This window comes from Lutra lutra, chromosome 7, assembly GCF_902655055.1.
Source record: "Lutra lutra chromosome 7, mLutLut1.2, whole genome shotgun sequence".
Taxonomy (NCBI): domain Eukaryota; kingdom Metazoa; phylum Chordata; class Mammalia; order Carnivora; family Mustelidae; genus Lutra; species Lutra lutra.
Window position 1 is genome coordinate 61331809 of NC_062284.1, and position 17273 is coordinate 61349081.

Here is a 17273-nt window from a genome sequence, read left to right on the forward strand (position 1 = left end):
ATTAATTAGACTTAAGGTTAGCAGTATCGCTGGATTATGTTGATTATACTAAAGTTGATTTTTCTGAACAATAGCAACAAATTAAAAAATACCATTTAGGGACGCCTGGGTGGCTCAGTTGGTTAAGCAGCTGCCTTCGGCTCAGGTCATGATCCCATCGTCCTGGGATCGAGTCCCACATCGGGCTCCTTGCTTGGCGGGGAGCCTGCTTCTCCCTCTGCCTCTGCCTGCCATTCTGTCTGCCTGTGCTCGCTCTCTCTCCCTCTCTCTCTGACAAATAAATAAAATCTTTAAAAAAAAAAAAATACCATTTATAATAACAGAAAAAAACATTATTTGGGATTATTAACAAAAGCTGTGTAAGATTTTTATAAAATTACTGTAGGACATTGAAGATCAATTCAATAAATGGAAAGATACCATCTTTTTAAATTTGTTTTAATTTTTAATTTTTAAATTAACATATAATGTATTATTAGCCCCAGGGGTACAGATCTGTGAATCACCAGGTTTACACACTTCACAGTACTCACCATAGGATATACCTTCCCCATTGTCCATAACCCCACCACCCCTCTCCCTCCCTCCCCGCCAGCAACCCTCAGTTTGTTTTGTGAGATTAAGAGTCTCTTATGGTTTGTCTCCTTCCCAATCCCATCTTGTTTCATTTATTCTTTTCCTGCCCCCCAAACCCCCCACATTGCATTTCAACTTCCTCATATCAGGGAGATCATATGATAATTGTCTTTCTCTGATTCACTTATTTCGCTAAGCATAATACCCTCTAGTTCCATCCACGTCGTCGCAAATGTCAAGGTTTCATTTCTTTTGATAGCTGCATAGTATTCCATTGTATATATACACCACATTTTCTTTATCCATTCATCTGTTGATGGACATCTAGGTTCATTCCGTAGTTTGGCTATTGTGGACATTGCTGCTGTAAACATTCGGGTACACGTGCCCCTTTGGATCACTACATTTGTGTGGAAAGATACCATCTTAATGGGCTGGAACAATAAAAGGGTCAAGAATAACCAACACAGAAAGAGGACAGATTGCAAAGGAACAGATTGTTAAACATTTAAAAATTTCTCTTACTACACCATGAAAACCGTGAAAGGCAAATTAATAGTATAAGGAAAATATTTGCAGTACATGTTTGACAAAGGATTAGTATCAATGATATAAAATAATTTTTTAAGTCAGTAAGAAAAAGATGAGGGGATAGGTAAGTATATAATGGATATCATAGGCAAGTCACAGAAGAGGAAACCTGGACGTCTGGTAAACACATACAAATTTGTTTAACCTCACAAGTATTTAGGGATATACAGATTAAACCACAGTGACTTCATTAGTTTACATCCATAAGATTGGCAAAAGTTGTGATTTCTCATAGTACTGTTGTGTCTAATTGTGGAGCAGTTGGAACATACTGCAGGTGGGAGTGTAAATTGTTAAAACCATTTTGGAGAGTAGTGTGATATGACTGAAGTTGACTTCCACATCTTCCTTCTAACCAGCAATTCTACTCTTAGGTATATATAACCTGGAAAAGTTCACACATAGGTACAAGGGGCCATGTATGGGACTATACATTGCAACATTGTTTGCCATTGAGAAAATTGGGACGCAACCTAAACAATTATTAGAATTCTGAAAAATAAATTGTGTAAACTTCATGCTTAGGGAACATTATATAGCAGTTAAAATGATTGAACTAGAACTGTGTCTATCAATACCTCAGATGTAATGTTGAGTGAAATCAGATGAAGATATACCATAATATATAATGTTTAAAGTGCTACCCAGTATTTTCTATTTAGGGATATGTACATTCCTAGTAAAACCGCATAGATATGCAAGGTAAAAACTCATTTTGGGGGCACCCAGGTGCCTCAGTCGGTTAAGCCTCCAGCTCAGGTCATGATCTCAGGGTCACGAGATCGAGCCTCACATTTGGCTCTGCACTCATTGCTGAGGCTGCTTGAGATTGTCCGTCTCCCTCAGCCCCTCCTTTCCATTCATGCTTGCTCTCTACCCCCTCTTTCAAAATAAATAAATCTTTAAAAAAAAAAAAACCTCTCATTTTGAGAGTGTTCACCTACAAGAAAGAAGAGAGGAAGGAAATGTGATTGGGTGGGCTGTATTTTTTTGATGAATGGATAAAGAAGATGTGTGTGGTGGTATTCCACACATAGTGGAATATTCTTCAGCCATCAAAAAGAATGAAATCTTGCCATCTACAACCACATGCATGGAGCTAGAGTGTATTTTGCTAAGCGAAATATGTCCGAGAAAGACAAATACCATATGATTTCCTTCATGTGTGGGATTTAAGAAACAAAACAGATGAACATATGGTGGGGGGAGGAAAGAGGAAAACCTAAGAGACTCTTAGAGAACATACTGAGCCGTGGGCCGGGCAGCAGGAGGCGGGGCGGGAGGGGGTGGGCTAGATGGGTGATAGGTATTTAAGGAGGGCATTTGATACGATGAGCACTGGGTGTTGTATGTAAGTGATGAGTTACTGAATTCTCCTCAAACTGGTACTTCACTGAATGTTAACTAAATAGAATTTAAATAAAAATTTGAAATGGAAAAAAGATTTCCTGTATATTTGAGATGTTTTATTTCTTGAGCTGAATGGTAGACACCCAGATGTTCATTGTATAATTTGTTTAAACAGGTTGTATATATGAAATAATTTCATGGTTGAAAAAGTAATTTGCAGTTTTAGGGACTATTTGAATACTTAGAGGATAAGGCATACTGTTGAAATAAATCATAATGCCCCATATCATCAGAACTTGACAAAAAGAAGCTGGTTATACTTTCAAACAGTTTGGGATGGCTTTGTTCAGTGAAATAGGTCCTGGGTTATTGAATTTCAGTAAGACATTGGAAAATATTGTCTTTACCTAGGTGCCGTACCCATATCTCTGCAGATGAAAAAGCTGCTGAAAGGAGTCGAAAGGTATTTACAATATATTTAATGGCAATTACTCAATTAAATTGATAACATTTGTCATTACAGTTTGAAATAACATTCCTCTATTAGCTATGACTTTTCAGGGCTATTTTTGCCAGTGAGTTAATATAATTAGTTTTTTTTTTTCCTTCATGAAATTATACTATTGAAGTGCTTTTTTTCCTTTCTTAACTCTCTACTACTAAATAGAATATTTTAGAAGAATTAAAATGGGTACAGAGTTGATGAAAATTGATGTGCTTATTTGAAAACTAATCCTGTACTCTAACTGTATGATGTGAAAAAAGGCTGGCATTCTTTCTTGTCTAGGCTCATTATTTTCAGTGAATTAAAAAAATTATTCTCTGAATGATGGCTAGAAATTCAAGGAGCCACTAAATTATGAGCCCTCTTTGCTTTTCTTGATGTATTTGAGTGTATGATGTCATAGCACCGTAATTAAGCAAGGTTTTTTATTTCTCCCCCCTTAGGCTAAGCGTGGAAGAGAGTTTAGTTGTTTAAACCATTTTTCCACTTGATTCTCTGTTTTTAGTTTAAGTAATATAAAACAGTGATGGATATGGGTTTGAGGTGGAGAGTGGTATTCAAGCCTTTTTAAAAACCACTGGGTGATTAGTTGGAGTTTGATCTCGTTTTGGGTGGTACATATTTACATGATTGTAATCATTTTGCATATATCACCATATTTTTTCATTCATCCTAAGACATTTTTCAGATGTAAGAATTTTCATAATACCTTATGTACACAAGCCACTGTTTGTACCCTAATTATTATGTGCAAATCATTTGTAGTGTCTTATTATATTTAAACTTGATAATTTTGTATCTTGTATCTTTTCTTTTCCCATACTAATGCACAATGAGTTTGACTTTAGAAAGACAGTGATTTTATATAAGGGTTTTGGGATACTATCAGGGTTAGATAAAGGCCTCCAGTGTCAGAAAGCAGTTAGAAACATCAGAGGGAAAAAACACAAAACCAAGAAACTATAGAAGACAGGAAATATAATTATGACTCACTTTGTATGAGTAGTATACACATTGTCTTGATTTAAGGTAGCCATTGTTAATGATTTTTTCAAGCTTTCATAATCTGTGAATAAAGTGTGGAAGACTTACTTGCAGTCTTAAAAAGTGTGTAAGTACAAAGAACAAATTGGTAGGTGAAAGAGGGAAGAAGAAATGAAGGATACGAGTGCTGATGTCCTCATTTTACAGAGAGATACTGTGTTGATGAAATGGAAGATTGATGTAGAATTATATTCAGGTTGCAAAGGGATCAATAGAAGAATTAGAATTATTGACGTGTCTATATTAGGAAGAATGTGAGATGTTAGAGTGGTGTGAGCTAAATCTTCTGCATAGCAGGAAGTAGATAGCATTGAAAATGGAGAAGTATAAACTGTATTACTGTTTTTTTACTTAGAATATAGATTTAAGAACCAGAAGAAGCCTCTAAAAGAATCAGGAAGTGGTTGTTTTTAAGGATCCAGGTACAAATGTAGGGAACAGTTGGTTTTCATTAAAAGCTCTTCAGATATTTATATTTAAAACCCTATGTGCATCTATTATTATATATATATTTTTTTTTAGTAAATAATTTTTAAAAAGTGAGAGTAAGAGAAAGAAGCCTAAGGCATACTAAGGGTCAAGAAAGACTTTCCTGAAGAAATGCAAAGTATGACTTTTAAATGTTAAGTTTTGGAGGATAGGATGGGAGGGATAGGTTCAGGCAACAGTTTGTAATGGCAGGGTGGTGTGAGATTGCGTAGTGCGTTTTGGAAACTTCTAGCACCTGAGAATGGTTGGAGAGAATGGTGATTTAGGAAGAGAGGCAGTTGATCCTTTACCAAATTGTAAAAGATCTTAAAGCATTTAAGAAAAAAATTTTAAACCTGTTTTCCACAAATTAAGATTTTGTTGAAATTTTTCATGTGATTTTTGTCATAAAAACAAGTTTTAATAATAAATTACACGGGTAAGTTCTTTTTAGATTTCCCTCTTCAAAGTCTTCCTCATTTGAGAACCACTGAATTTGAGCTGCGAAGTGATTTATACTGTTGGTTACCAGATTTGGAGGAAGGATAGACTGATAGTAAGATGACCAGCATTAAGAGGTTATTAAAATAGACAGATAGAAAACAGTAGATATCTAGTATGTAGTATGGAACATTGCCATTCGGGATGGAGGTAGAGGGCCAGTACGAATGAGAGATAATCAGGTGGTAATCTTTTGTTTGGATAGGCTCCACCAATTCCTCTAAAACTGAAGCCTGATTACTGGAGTGAAAAACTACAAAAAGAAGCAGAAGCTTTTGCTTATTATCGCCGGACACACACTGCCAATGAGCGTCGCCGGCGTGGTGAAATGAGGGATCTCTTTGAGAAATTGAAGATCACATTGGGATTGCTTCATTCTTCCAAGGTTTCCAAAAGTCTCATTCTCACTAGGGTAAGTGTCATCTATAAATGACCCACAAATGACAATTTGACTAAGAGAATCTTCTAGACATACTATGAGAAAGAGAATCCTCACCCTAAGAGGGGATTGAAGTAGAGCTTGTATTTAACATTTGAATATGGACTAGTGAACACCCAACAAATCTCTTAAGGGGAATAGCCCTAGTGTTGAGTCAGAGCTGTTTGTCATCTAAAGTCAAGTTCGTAACCAGCCAAACTAACTTCAGATTAAGTCAGAAACTCTGGTTAGCTCTACTTACCATAATCTCTTTACGTTGGTGTTCTCCATAGCATTTAGGATGATTTATCACAGTGAAAAGCACAACATAAGAGCTATTTTAACATAGTTTTAACAGTTGCCTGTCATTTTATTTATTTTATTTATTTTTAGGTTTGTTTATTTTAGAGAGCAAGTGAGCAAGAGCAAGCAGTGGGGAGGGATAGAGGGAGAGAGTGTCTTAAGCACACTCTGTGCTGAAGCCAGAGCCTGACATGGGGTTTGTTCTCAGGACCCTGAGATCACAGCCTAACCTGAAACTAAGAGTCGAATAGGTTAACCGACTACACCACTCAGGTGGCCTTAGAATAGTTTACCATGGTGAAAAGCACAACATAAGTGATATATAGATAGATAGATAGATACTTTAAATGTTTCTGATTTTTAAAATATTTTATTTATTTGTGTGTGAGTGAGAGAGAGAGAGAGAGAGAGAGGACAAGCAGGCAGAAAGAGAAGCAGGTTCACTGCTGAGCAGGGAGCCTGCCCTGGAACCATGACCTGAGCAGAAGGCAGATGCTTAACTGACTGAGCCACCCAGGTGGTCCACATAGGTGATATTTTAACAGTTTTTAAAAACAGTTGCCAGTCATTTTAAAAGGAAATCTGAAATATCTACAGTAATTTCATTTAAATTGCTTCTAAGTAGAAGTTGGAGGAGTACAAGGCAAGCACTCACGTCTGTCTAGAACATAATTACTGCAACCAGATTTTACTTACTAGGTGCTGATTTTAAAGTGGATTATTAATATCTAAGCAAAGTAAAATGTTTTGTATCTCCTTGTAGTAGTAGAAACACCTATGAAACACTCAGTGATGCCCTTTGGAAATAGTCATGTTCCTTAGAAGTATAAGTATACTTATATAAGTATAGCCTCTTACAGTTTAACAAAGCAATTTCTTAAGCATTAAGAATTGTTTTAAATGACATAAAGTTTTCTGTAAAGTATTAGATTAAATTTTTTTCATTGAGGAAATTGTGTAGGCCTTACCTGTTTATAGGAAAGAGCAAATGTATTCACATATTAATTTTTTGTTTTTAGGCATTCAGTGAAATTCAGGGACTAACAGATCAGGCAGACAAGTTGATAGGACAGAAAAATCTTCTGACTCGAAAACGGAATATTTTGATACGGAAAGTATCATCTCTTTCAGGTGAGATACGTGAATGATACCTGGTAAAAAGAGTATAATACAACATCTTTAGTGAGGAGAAATCCTCAGTAGACATTTCAGATACTTCTTAGTTTATGGCTTGGTTTCCAGAGCTAACATTAACCTTTTGAATGGGTGGGATGTTTCCTCTGGATTATAATTACTCTTGCCTTCCATAGTTTTGGGGAATATAGTTAAATCAACTGGATTTCAGTTGACTCTATTTCTCATTATTATATGGGGTCTTATAAAGAGTGACAATTTATTCCCTATCAACCTATAGGTAAGACAGAAGAAGTGGTCCTGAAGAAGCTGGAGTATATTTATGCAAAACAACAAGCACTAGAGGCACAAAAAAGAAAAAAGAAGATGGGATCAGATGAGTTTGATGTGTCTCCCAGAACTAGCAAACAGCAGGAAGGATCTGCATCATCTGTAGATCTTGGACAGATGTTTATAAATAACAGGAAGGGGAAACCTTTGATTCTTTCCAGAAAAAGAGACCAGGCCACAGGTAGGAGGGACATTTTTTGCCTTCCTTAATATAGGTGAATATCATTTAGTTCAGTGGAGTGAGTCATCTCTTGTCTGTAATTTTAGATTTAATTAAATGAATTAAAGGTAGGTTTTATAAAAAGAATATTAACTACATTAGATTTTAGTTTCTAGCTTTATATACTCAAGGAAATCTTAAGAAGTTACCAGTTATGGTAACATGTAAGACCTGCTTTTGATAGCAGTCATGTTATCCTAATGTTTCAATGAACATTTTTTTTAAGCTGCCATCCTTTCATACTTTATATCCAAACTCTTGATTTCCCTGCAGTTTTTGTTCCTGAGTTGAATTGTCTTACTGAGACAAATAAATTGGAATTTTTAAAAAGTTTAATTTTGTTGAGTTATACTCCATATTTATCCAATTGCTTATCAGTGAATTGCTATTAAGGAACAAAGTAAATTGGTTTTAAGTTACTGTTCTCTCCTATCTTGATTTTGGAAATGAGGCTATTCTGCTTTTATATTACTTGTTTATATCATTAAGAGAATAGTATTTCCTCTTTTACTCTTTGCGTTGCCCAGTGTGTGAACCAGGAAATCTAGGAAAGTACTGAGAGATACTAAAATGAGGTAGTTTTAACTTTGCTAACAAAGAATTTTAATGATCATTTAAGTCTAGTCCACCTCATTTCATAGATGGAAAAACAAAGTTTAAGGGCTAGAAACTTGTACTTTGATAGAGGTGTATAAGAAAAGCAAGCCTGAGGATAGAATTATGCTTGCCTTCATCTAGATTCACTATCAGGACTGTTGGAACCATTCCAATGAAAAAGCAGTTGCATGTTGAGTTTTCCTCAACATAAGTTCTGTCCCTTAGGAGAATCAGTGTACAGGTAACCCATTATGCAGTGAAAAGTGGTTCAGGAAGTAAATTCCAAGTTGAGGGTCCCTAACCAAATTTGAAATTTACTTCTTGCCTTTTAAGTCGAGTGCGGTTTTAGGGATATCTCCTAGACTCCTAGGTTATATTAGCGTAATTGAAGATCTTTTATCCTTAACTTACTTCTGATTTTCCTTAACAGAAAATACCTCACCCTCTAACACTCCACACACCTCTGCTAACATTGTGATGACTCCGCAAGGGCAGTTGCTCACCTTGAAGGGTCCTTTATTCTCAGGACCAGTGGTAACTGTTTCTCCTGCTCTCTTGGAAGCGGATCTGAAGCCTCAAGTTGCCACCAGTGCTATGGCTCAATCAGGTATGTTGTAGGTGTTGTCTTCTTTGGGTAGGGAGAAAGAGTTACTCCTGGTTAAAAAAAACAAAAACAAAAAAACACTAACAGCAAACAAAAGGAGTTACCCTGGTACCATTGTGACAGAGAAAGCTTTTGAATGTGTTCTGTAATGATAAAGATCTCTTATATTTGCATTTTCCTTGGAAAGAATTGACCCTCTTTTTATAACATGTTTGGCTCTATTGATTTTTTTTTTTTAAACTTGGGATTGGGAACTGTTTTGTGATTTTTAGTTATTTCTAAGTAGGAAAAACATGAAAAGATAAAGTAAAAGGAAGATGAAGAGTCATTGTTTTAGGTTTTGGTGTTGATAAATATTTATTATTTTGTGTTATAATCTGAGATGGTGCACTTCTACTTTAGTAGCCTGATTCAGTTTGAGCACCACTCCCTTTTGGGGATAAGGAGTAGAATTGAAAAGGAAGTCTCAGTTTGATGATTTAGGTTCTAGGCACCTAAATTTCTATTAAGGTAAAAGAGTATCTTTACGAGTACTAGTAACTGCTAAACCCTTTCTGGAGGGGTCACCTTTTGTTTTACAGTCCTGCCTCTAGGGCTTCATTTTACCCTCAGAGTAGCAGTTAATTGGGTGAACAGAATCAAGATACAAGTTTGCCTCAGAATAAAAAAATAAACTGGGGAGCATTTCTATAAAATAATTAAATAAGACTTTAAACACTGTTAAAGAATCCTTTGGTTAGATTTTACCTGTTTTCTTGTTAAGCTAGGTTCATAATTTGAAGAGCTAATATTTCATCTTCTTATAAAAGTAAACTGGTGAGGGACACCAGGGTGGCTCAGTCACTTAACTGTCTGCCTTCGACTCAGGTCATGATCCCAGGGTCCTGATACTGAGCCCTGCATTGCATCGGGCTCCCTGGAGCCTGCTTTTCCCTCTCCCCCTGCCTGCCGTTCATCCTGAGTGCGCGCTCTCTCTCTCTAAAATAATAAAATCTTAAAAAAAAAAAAATTTAAAAAGTAAAAAAGTAAACTGGCGAATTTTGACTACTAAATCTCTCAGAACTCTGGTCATTGGGTATGAACGAGAGAGGGATGCTTACCACTGTAGATCTAAATGAATTTTTTTTTCCCTCCCCCAGAAAATGACGACTTATTTATGATGCCAAGAATTGTAAATGTGACATCATTGGCCACAGAGGGAGGTTTGGTAGATATGGGTGGCAGCAAATATTCTCATGAAGTTCCTGATGGCAAGCCATCTGACCACCTGAAAAGTACTATCAGGAATGAAGATAACTCCTTTGAAGGTTCGGGTAGAATCTCTTCCAGAAGCAACCATAGAGAAGGCAGAATGGCATTGGGTCCAACACCAGTTTTTCTGGCAAATAAAGATTCTGGTTTTCCACAGATAGTTGATGTTTCCAGTATGCAAGAAGCACAAGAGTTCTTACCCAAAAAGATTTCTGGTGAAATGAGAGGTATTCAGTATAAATGGAAAGAGTGTGAATCTAGACGGGAGAAACCGAAGCCAAAGGAGTCTACGTTTCATAAATTGAAGATGAAAGATCTCAAAGACTCAAGTATAGAGATGGAACTGAGAAAGGTAGCATCTGCTATAGAGGAAGCAGCGCTGGATCCCAGTGAACTGCTAACTAACATGGAAGATGAGGATGATACTGATGAGACACTGACTTCTTTGCTCAATGAGATTGCCTTTCTTAATCAGCAGCTAAATGATGACTCTGTTAGCCTGGCTGAACTGCCCACCTCTGTGGATACGGAGTTCACAGGGGATGCTCGACGGGCTTTTATCAGTAAGCTTCCTCCTGGGAACCGAGCAACTTTCCAGGTTGGCCACTTGGGAACTGGTTTGAAAGAGTTACCTGATGTACAAGGGGAGAGTGACTCTGTCAGTCCTCTCCTCTTGCACTTGGAAGATGATGACTTTTCTGAGAATGAGAAACAACTTGTTGAACCAGCCTCTGAGCCAGATGTCCTTAAGATTGTTATTGACTCTGAGATAAAGGATTCCCTCCTTCCCCACAGGAAAGCCAGTGATGGAGGGAAGAGTACTTCTGGTGTCCCTGCAGAGCCTGAAAGTGTGTCCTCGCCTCCTCTCCTACACATGAAGGCTGGCCTAGAAAACAGCAGCACCACAGATACTTTGTGGAGGCCTATGCCAAAATTGGCACCTCTAGGTTTAAAAGTAGCTAATCCCTCTAGTGATGCAGATGGTCAGAGTCTCAAAGTGATGCCTTGTTTGGCACCTGTAGCTGCCAAAGTTGGATCAGTTGGACACAAAATGAACTTAACAGGGAATGACCAGGAATGCCGGGAGAGCAAGGTGATGCCTACACTGGCACCTGTTGTGGCCAAATTGGGCAACTCTGGGGCCTCACCAAGTTCTGCAGGGAAATGAAGTTACTTGTCCTCAGGCAGAAGCCAGGCTATGAGGGAAACCTCCTTTCTCTATAGGCATCTTTGTGTCATGGAACTGTGATCCTTGACTTTGATGCAGTGGATGGATGGTAGAGAAAGAGGGGTAGGGTGCTGACCTCGGTATTAGAAATAACTACTATGAAATTCTGATCATGTTAAAATGTGTTACCTCACTTGTGGTGCTGGGTCTCCTCATCCTCTCTAAGAAGATGTGATCCATTACTGAACACGAGGTGCCCCTCTTACCTAAGGAATTCATAACAAGACTCTAGGTCCATAGTGGTTCCTAGTTCTTCCCTCCCAGATTAAAAGCTGCTTGAGACTTTGGAGTTGCTATGGGCTGAACTGTAGTGGATAGCTGTTGTTTTAAGTGGTTTAAGTCTGAAATCCAAGGAATGTGATGCACTTGTGCAAAGGGATCCAGAAGAGATAGTTTTTAGTTGGTGTTTTAAGAGTAGTGGGAGAGAGGATGGGTACCATGGAATACCAAAGTGAAACACTTTGTGTCATTCAGCAAAATTTTCTCTTCTTTTTCCCAAGTAGCTTCCATTCCCTTATTTTTTCAATCAGAATTATAAATCCAAGCCTTCTGGTAAAGTAGGAATGCTTTTAACTTTTAATACTAAGGTGATTATTTTGAGATGTTAAGGAAAATACTAGTTCTCCCTTACTGTCTGGGTGTTGAAAAGACATTTCATAGTACCAGGGATTTCTACCTGGAATATATATTTTGGAGATAGGCATAGAGGGAGCCCTCCCCTTTTCACAAATCACATCACTCAAAAGACAGCTAAAATGAAAAGCATTCCCTGCCCAGACCAGAGACAGTGGCCAAAACAAAAAATTGTGGGGCTGGATGTTTCCCAAATCAAACCAGCCTCCTGGTGCTTGAAGGTTTCATTCATTATTACCTGCACAGGATGTAAAGAAAAGGAAAGTCACAGTAGGCACTCTTTACCAGGGAAATGAGGCAGTATTTGAATCACGAGATATATTTTTTATTATCTGCTACCATGGATTCAATGATCTGTAGAGCTTTTTCACTCATTAGCTGTCAGGGTATGAAGGACTGACAGCCTGTAAAGATAAAGATATTTATATTTTTGTATAGTTGTTTTCATAGATTTCTCAAAGGCTGAAGTTTTCAACCTAGAAGATGAGATTTGTATTGAGTATAGAAATGACGTTTCCTATCTAGTTTGTAAATAATCATGGTGCACTTGAGGGGTCTCTTGGAAACTCCTGGGGGCAAGAATCACTATTCTGAAAATGTATAGATTGGGATTTAGCTGCTGCATTTTGCCTTTCTTAAATAATTATATTTTGGAATGTAACCCCTGTTCTGTCTTCATTGACAGGATTTGCTTGTGTTGTGAAACACTAACACAAGAGCTTCCAGTGCCTGGGCTGTGCCTAGGTGATGCTGTTTCTTCTGCATCCCCCCACCCCTTGCCTTCTTTATGCCAAATCCCACTCAGCATATCTTCAGACATAGTTTGTGAGACCAGCTTTGGAATGGTTCTAGCCAGTGAATTAGTACTAACATGGTTGGTTCCCTTTCTCGTAACTCTGGTAATCAGCAGATTGAAAAATCGTGGAAAATTTCCTCCGCAAATTACAGTGAGAGCAAATTCATTGTTGGTTTTGTGCTACTTGCCTTTCTAGACCTGCTTATCAGCATTCAGCCTTCCCTCCTTTAAAGGTTCTTGAAGAAGCTTGAAGTAGGTAATGAGTGCCCCTCAGCTTCTCATTATCCCTCCCACTCCTCTTCACCCAGCAGATTTCATTCAATGCCTTAGCCAAGGAGTCCAGCGCCTGTCTCCCCTGCTAATAATTGTCCTTGGAGATCTTAGTACTTTAATCCAGGTATCGCAGTTTCCCATTATTAACTTGCTTGTCTCATCCTCACCTTTCCTCCTGACTTCCCAAGGCTCTTGTTACGGCTTTTGAGGGTCAGCCAAGGAGAAGGCAAGTGAGTTGAATAATCCTCAGGAAAAGAAGGACCATTCTGCTTCTGAACACTGTTTCCTTTTTTAGAAGAAAATAGATAAACAGGTAATAATCAGTTCTTGATGGGAAGATAGTTGACATGAGAGATGTACAAAGATGGAAATGAGAGATGATTCCACGTGTTTAAGGAAGGCTGCAGATGTCTTTACAAACTCTCAAGATAATGGCGTTTTCAAGACCTCTTAGAACTACTAAGTTGTGAGGGCTAATTTGGAGGGCTCGGTCTTTACAATAGTCCTGCAGTCTTGACAGAAATCTCAAATCTCCAAAAATTCCTACCCTTTAACCTTACCCCAGGAGAAACTGATCTATGAAAATGACATGTATGATTATGAAAGATGTAGTTGAGTGAGAGGAGTTGAGGAATTGGGAGGATAGTGAGCTCTCACCCTAACACTATAAGAAGCATGATCTCAGTAGACCAATAATTCGCCTTTTTATACATCTGTAAATAAATGGAATGTTTTTAAGAATATAATTATGTCAGATTTAGCCTTTTCTTTTATATATTAAATATATATCTTTCCTTTTCTGCTTTTGAAAAATGACTTATTTTTTTAGAAACGTAAGAACAAGTTTGGTGAGTGGAAGGCAGAATGTATAAACTTGAAACAAATCAGATATAATAATTAAAGCAGGATTTGTTGGGAGGTTTGTGCTGAGTTGGAGCAGAGAAATTTAATGCCCTGAGTCTATGAGAGAGGTGCCACTGAAGTAGTTTTATCATAGGAATTCCTTGCTGTTTTCAAAGTGTCTGATATGCCGTTTGGGGGAGATTTTTGCTAATTGTAGCATGTTTTACATGGAGACTTCAAAATTTTACACAAATTGACGGCAAGTGTTTGTGTCAAGAAGTTTAGAGTAAAGAAAGCCTAGCCTCGTAATATTAATGTGTGCAAGGTATACCAGTTACCTTAGAGAATAAGGAGACAAACAGTCTGAGGGGCTAAGGACAATAAATGTTCTTGAAGCAAAGTACATGTTTACTAATTAGTATCAGGATTTACAAAAAGTTTTGTTAAAGGGGTCCTTCAGACATTGAGATGAAGATAACATAAAATGTGTAGTATGTATTATAAACTTCATGCAAATTACTTTGGGTAAATGTATAATAAATTCAGGGTTTTTCCCCCTAGAACTATGAAGGAAATACCTGGCAGGCCCTTCTGTAACAAGTTTGAAAATGTTTTGAACACAGATGAAAAGCAGATAATCCATATATAATTTGGGGCAGTGTTTAGTAGTAGTTTTTTTTTTCTCTCTCTCTCTCTCAATTATATTGGTTAAGATAATTGAATGGGATCAGGTGAATAGAGAGGTAAATGCACTTTGAAGATGGGTCTGAAAAACGGTGATAACCCTTGTTCCTCCCACCCAGATTAAAAAACAATGCACAGAGTAGAGTAGGCAGCACCTTTTCAGGTACTTTCATGGAGAATGATGGATAACCAAGAATCTCAATACCTTTCTTGCACATAATTGTTGATTTCAAAGAAAATGCTTGTGAGGGCATCAAATCTTCATGTTATTGTATTATCTCTAATGAAATTTTACATGAACACGAATGGCTGGATACAGAGAAAATTAAAGCTGAGGTACACAGACTCTCACTACCATTTGGAGAAAAAGATCAGTCAAAAATAAATGCATTTTCAAAACTAAGGGGAATAATTTGATATAAATTCTGAACTGAGGCATGTTTGTAGCATATTAAGTATGCTTTAACTGCTCTACAGAGGTACATAAGCATTGAGTAATGGTGTGATGGAGGCGTATGTGGAGGGTGAGAAGGCTGAACCATGGAATGAGTTGGGTATTTTGAGACAAATCTAAGCTCTACTAAATTTCTCACATCATTGCAAACTGCTGTTAGAAGAGATTATGTTAAATAGGAAAGCAGTCTTGGAAGCATTGTTTTGAGATCCATCCTGTTTCCAACTGCAAGCATTGATCTCAGCTGTCCCACAGTGCCTTGCATGTGAAGGTGCTCAATAAATATTTGAACTGATGAGCAAATGTTTACTCCAGCCTATTAGTTTTCTAGGATCTTAGAATTGCACCTTTTTGCTTGTTAAGCCTAGAGTGAATTTAAAAATCTGGTCTAATGAACACAGTGCAAAATTGTATGCATCTATTCCTAGACATCTACATTTTAGAATATGACAACCATGTATGTTTAGGACATAGGCAGAATAAAAAGTGAAATAGTGTATGGTTGGTGAAATACTTACATAAGGGTCAACTGCATTTGCAGGGTGGGTTGGCAATTAGTTTGGAGAAAAGGGAATAGCGCTTTTATTCACACTAGACCTAGGATTACTGTTTTCTGAGGAAATAATGCATGAAGCGTGGGAACAGCCTATAGCCTATTCCCATATTGAAAAGCTGCATGGTAATCTAGACAATAAATGGATTAAATGGTGAAGAATTAAAAATACATGGTTTTTGTTGACCTTAGACTGGAAGTACGCAGATTCTAGACTTAGAATATCTCATTACACTGTTCTCAGTTTTTCAGCCAGATCATTTTAGACAATGAAAGGAGCTTGGATTTGCCTCTACAATTTCAGATGAGAGTAATTTGGGGAACATTTTCTCTAAGGGGATAAACCAGGCTAACTTTGGACAGGAAATGACCAATGACACTTTGTAAACCTATTCGTTTGGCCACAAGTGATGTGAGAAAACCACTAGAGGACACAAAAATGTGGAGAGATTTAGGGACAACCGAGGGTGGAGGTGGGCAGTTGCTGGGGCATGTAACACACAAGCAAGGACGGCAGGTGGCACCATTTACTAGTGTTACATTTGCTTCCTTCTTCTCCCTATCCCCTGCCCCCAGTAGAGATAAAATAGTGGCAAGGAATTGAAGGAACCAACTTTCCATTGAATACTCTGGCTGACCCTTGCCTCCTTCCTCAGATTTGAGAAATAAATGGAAAATCCCATTTTATGTTCCATTATGTCTGCAGTGTGTGGTGGAAGAGAAGGAAGCCTCATGTCTCTCCTAGCTATTGCCAGTTGGTTGTCTAGGAGATGACTTTCCTGATTTTTGTTTCAACTTGTAGGCTTTGCAGATACTGTTTTTAATACATGGCTATAATACACCCAAGTACATATCTCTTTTGCTAAGGCGTCATCTCCCCCAGGGGTTTGAAAGATTTGGATAGGGTGAGACAAGATAACATAGCAGTGTACACTTCGTCTGGGGCCCAAGTCTTTTGGCTTATGTTAACCTTTTCATAGGCCATCTTGAAGTAATAATGACGCCAGAGGGCTTCTAGAAAACAAACAGGCTGAGACACCAAAGAAGTAATATGTAAAGAGTATTTCTGTGGGAGAGCTTCATTCCTCTCCCCCACAATGAGCTAGAAAGTTCAGACTATACCACTAAATCTAGTGAACGCAAGCTTGACGGTGACCTCGCCAAAGTAACGATACTAGGGAATACAGTAAATTTTGAAAGAAAACGGTAAAAATCTGGATCAACAAAGCCCTTGTCAACTAGGTGAGAGAGTGCGGTGGGATATTGGAGCCTAAAGAAAACAAATGCATCTCAGGAGCATTCACTTAAACTTCACACAGCTAAAGCTCAGTTCGTGGCTATCATTTCCTGTCCCTTTTCGATCATGGCCAATCAGGTTGCCTCCAGTTCAAAACACTTGTTACCGATCTAAAGAGGGGAATCCTTTCACGTAGGTCAAAGCGCCGGGGGAGGCGGCAAGCAGAAACGATTCTAACCGCTTTAAATTCCAGCGCTTGGGGTCGATGGGCGCAGAGCCTTGTAGCTGTACCTCAACCTTGTAATCGTAAGCTAGGAGTTAGTTTAGGCTAAGGTCCCCCGGGCCTATCAAATGCCAACCGCTGCACCCTGGGGGCGTGGTTACCGTCTTGCTGAAGCTCTGGGAAGAGCACTTCTCTGGAGGACCGGGCCTCGTAATACCATAAAAGGCTGGCTCTCTCAATTCTGAAGCCATGTTCTGGTGACCTTCCTTTAGGAGCGCTCCCCGCGACTGCACTGTGCGAAACCCTTAGTTTTCGAGTCCCATCTCCGCTTCCTAGGCCCTTTCATTGGCTCCGCCCCCATAAGCCTTACTGGTCCACTCTCAGAACGCCCTCCTGGTTACAGACCGCACCCACTCGCCTCGGCTCCGCCTCACCAGCCCGTAGCTTGGCCCAGGCG

General features: G+C 38.4%; 1 protein-coding gene and 1 long non-coding RNA gene across 15 annotated transcripts in view; one reads left to right on the forward strand and one right to left on the reverse strand.

Annotated features, from left to right (window-relative positions):
• MGA (MAX dimerization protein MGA) overlaps nucleotides 1–13560 on the forward strand; it is a 176461-nt gene extending 162901 nt beyond the window's left edge. For all 13 annotated transcript variants that reach the window (XM_047736813.1, XM_047736812.1, XM_047736810.1 and 10 more), the window contains 6 exons: nucleotides 2929–2980; nucleotides 5241–5447; nucleotides 6776–6887; nucleotides 7171–7401; nucleotides 8468–8644; nucleotides 9781–13560. In XM_047736813.1, coding sequence (XP_047592769.1) covers nucleotides 2929–2980; nucleotides 5241–5447; nucleotides 6776–6887; nucleotides 7171–7401; nucleotides 8468–8644; nucleotides 9781–11060 — 2059 coding nt within the window. In that variant the 3' untranslated portion in view covers nucleotides 11061–13560. The remainder of the gene's footprint in view (nucleotides 1–2928; nucleotides 2981–5240; nucleotides 5448–6775; nucleotides 6888–7170; nucleotides 7402–8467; nucleotides 8645–9780) is intronic.
• LOC125104292 (uncharacterized) lies at nucleotides 882–17260 on the reverse strand. 2 transcript variants are annotated; one of them, XR_007128635.1, is made up of 4 exons: nucleotides 16667–17260; nucleotides 8541–8691; nucleotides 6725–6907; nucleotides 882–1010 (listed from the first exon to the last, which is right to left on the reverse strand). It is a non-coding gene; the product is annotated as an uncharacterized LOC125104292 (long non-coding RNA). The 2 variants fall into 2 exon arrangements; XR_007128634.1 differs by having other exon boundaries at nucleotides 8541–8665; nucleotides 16667–17255.
• Nucleotides 17261–17273: the final 13 nt, after the last annotated feature.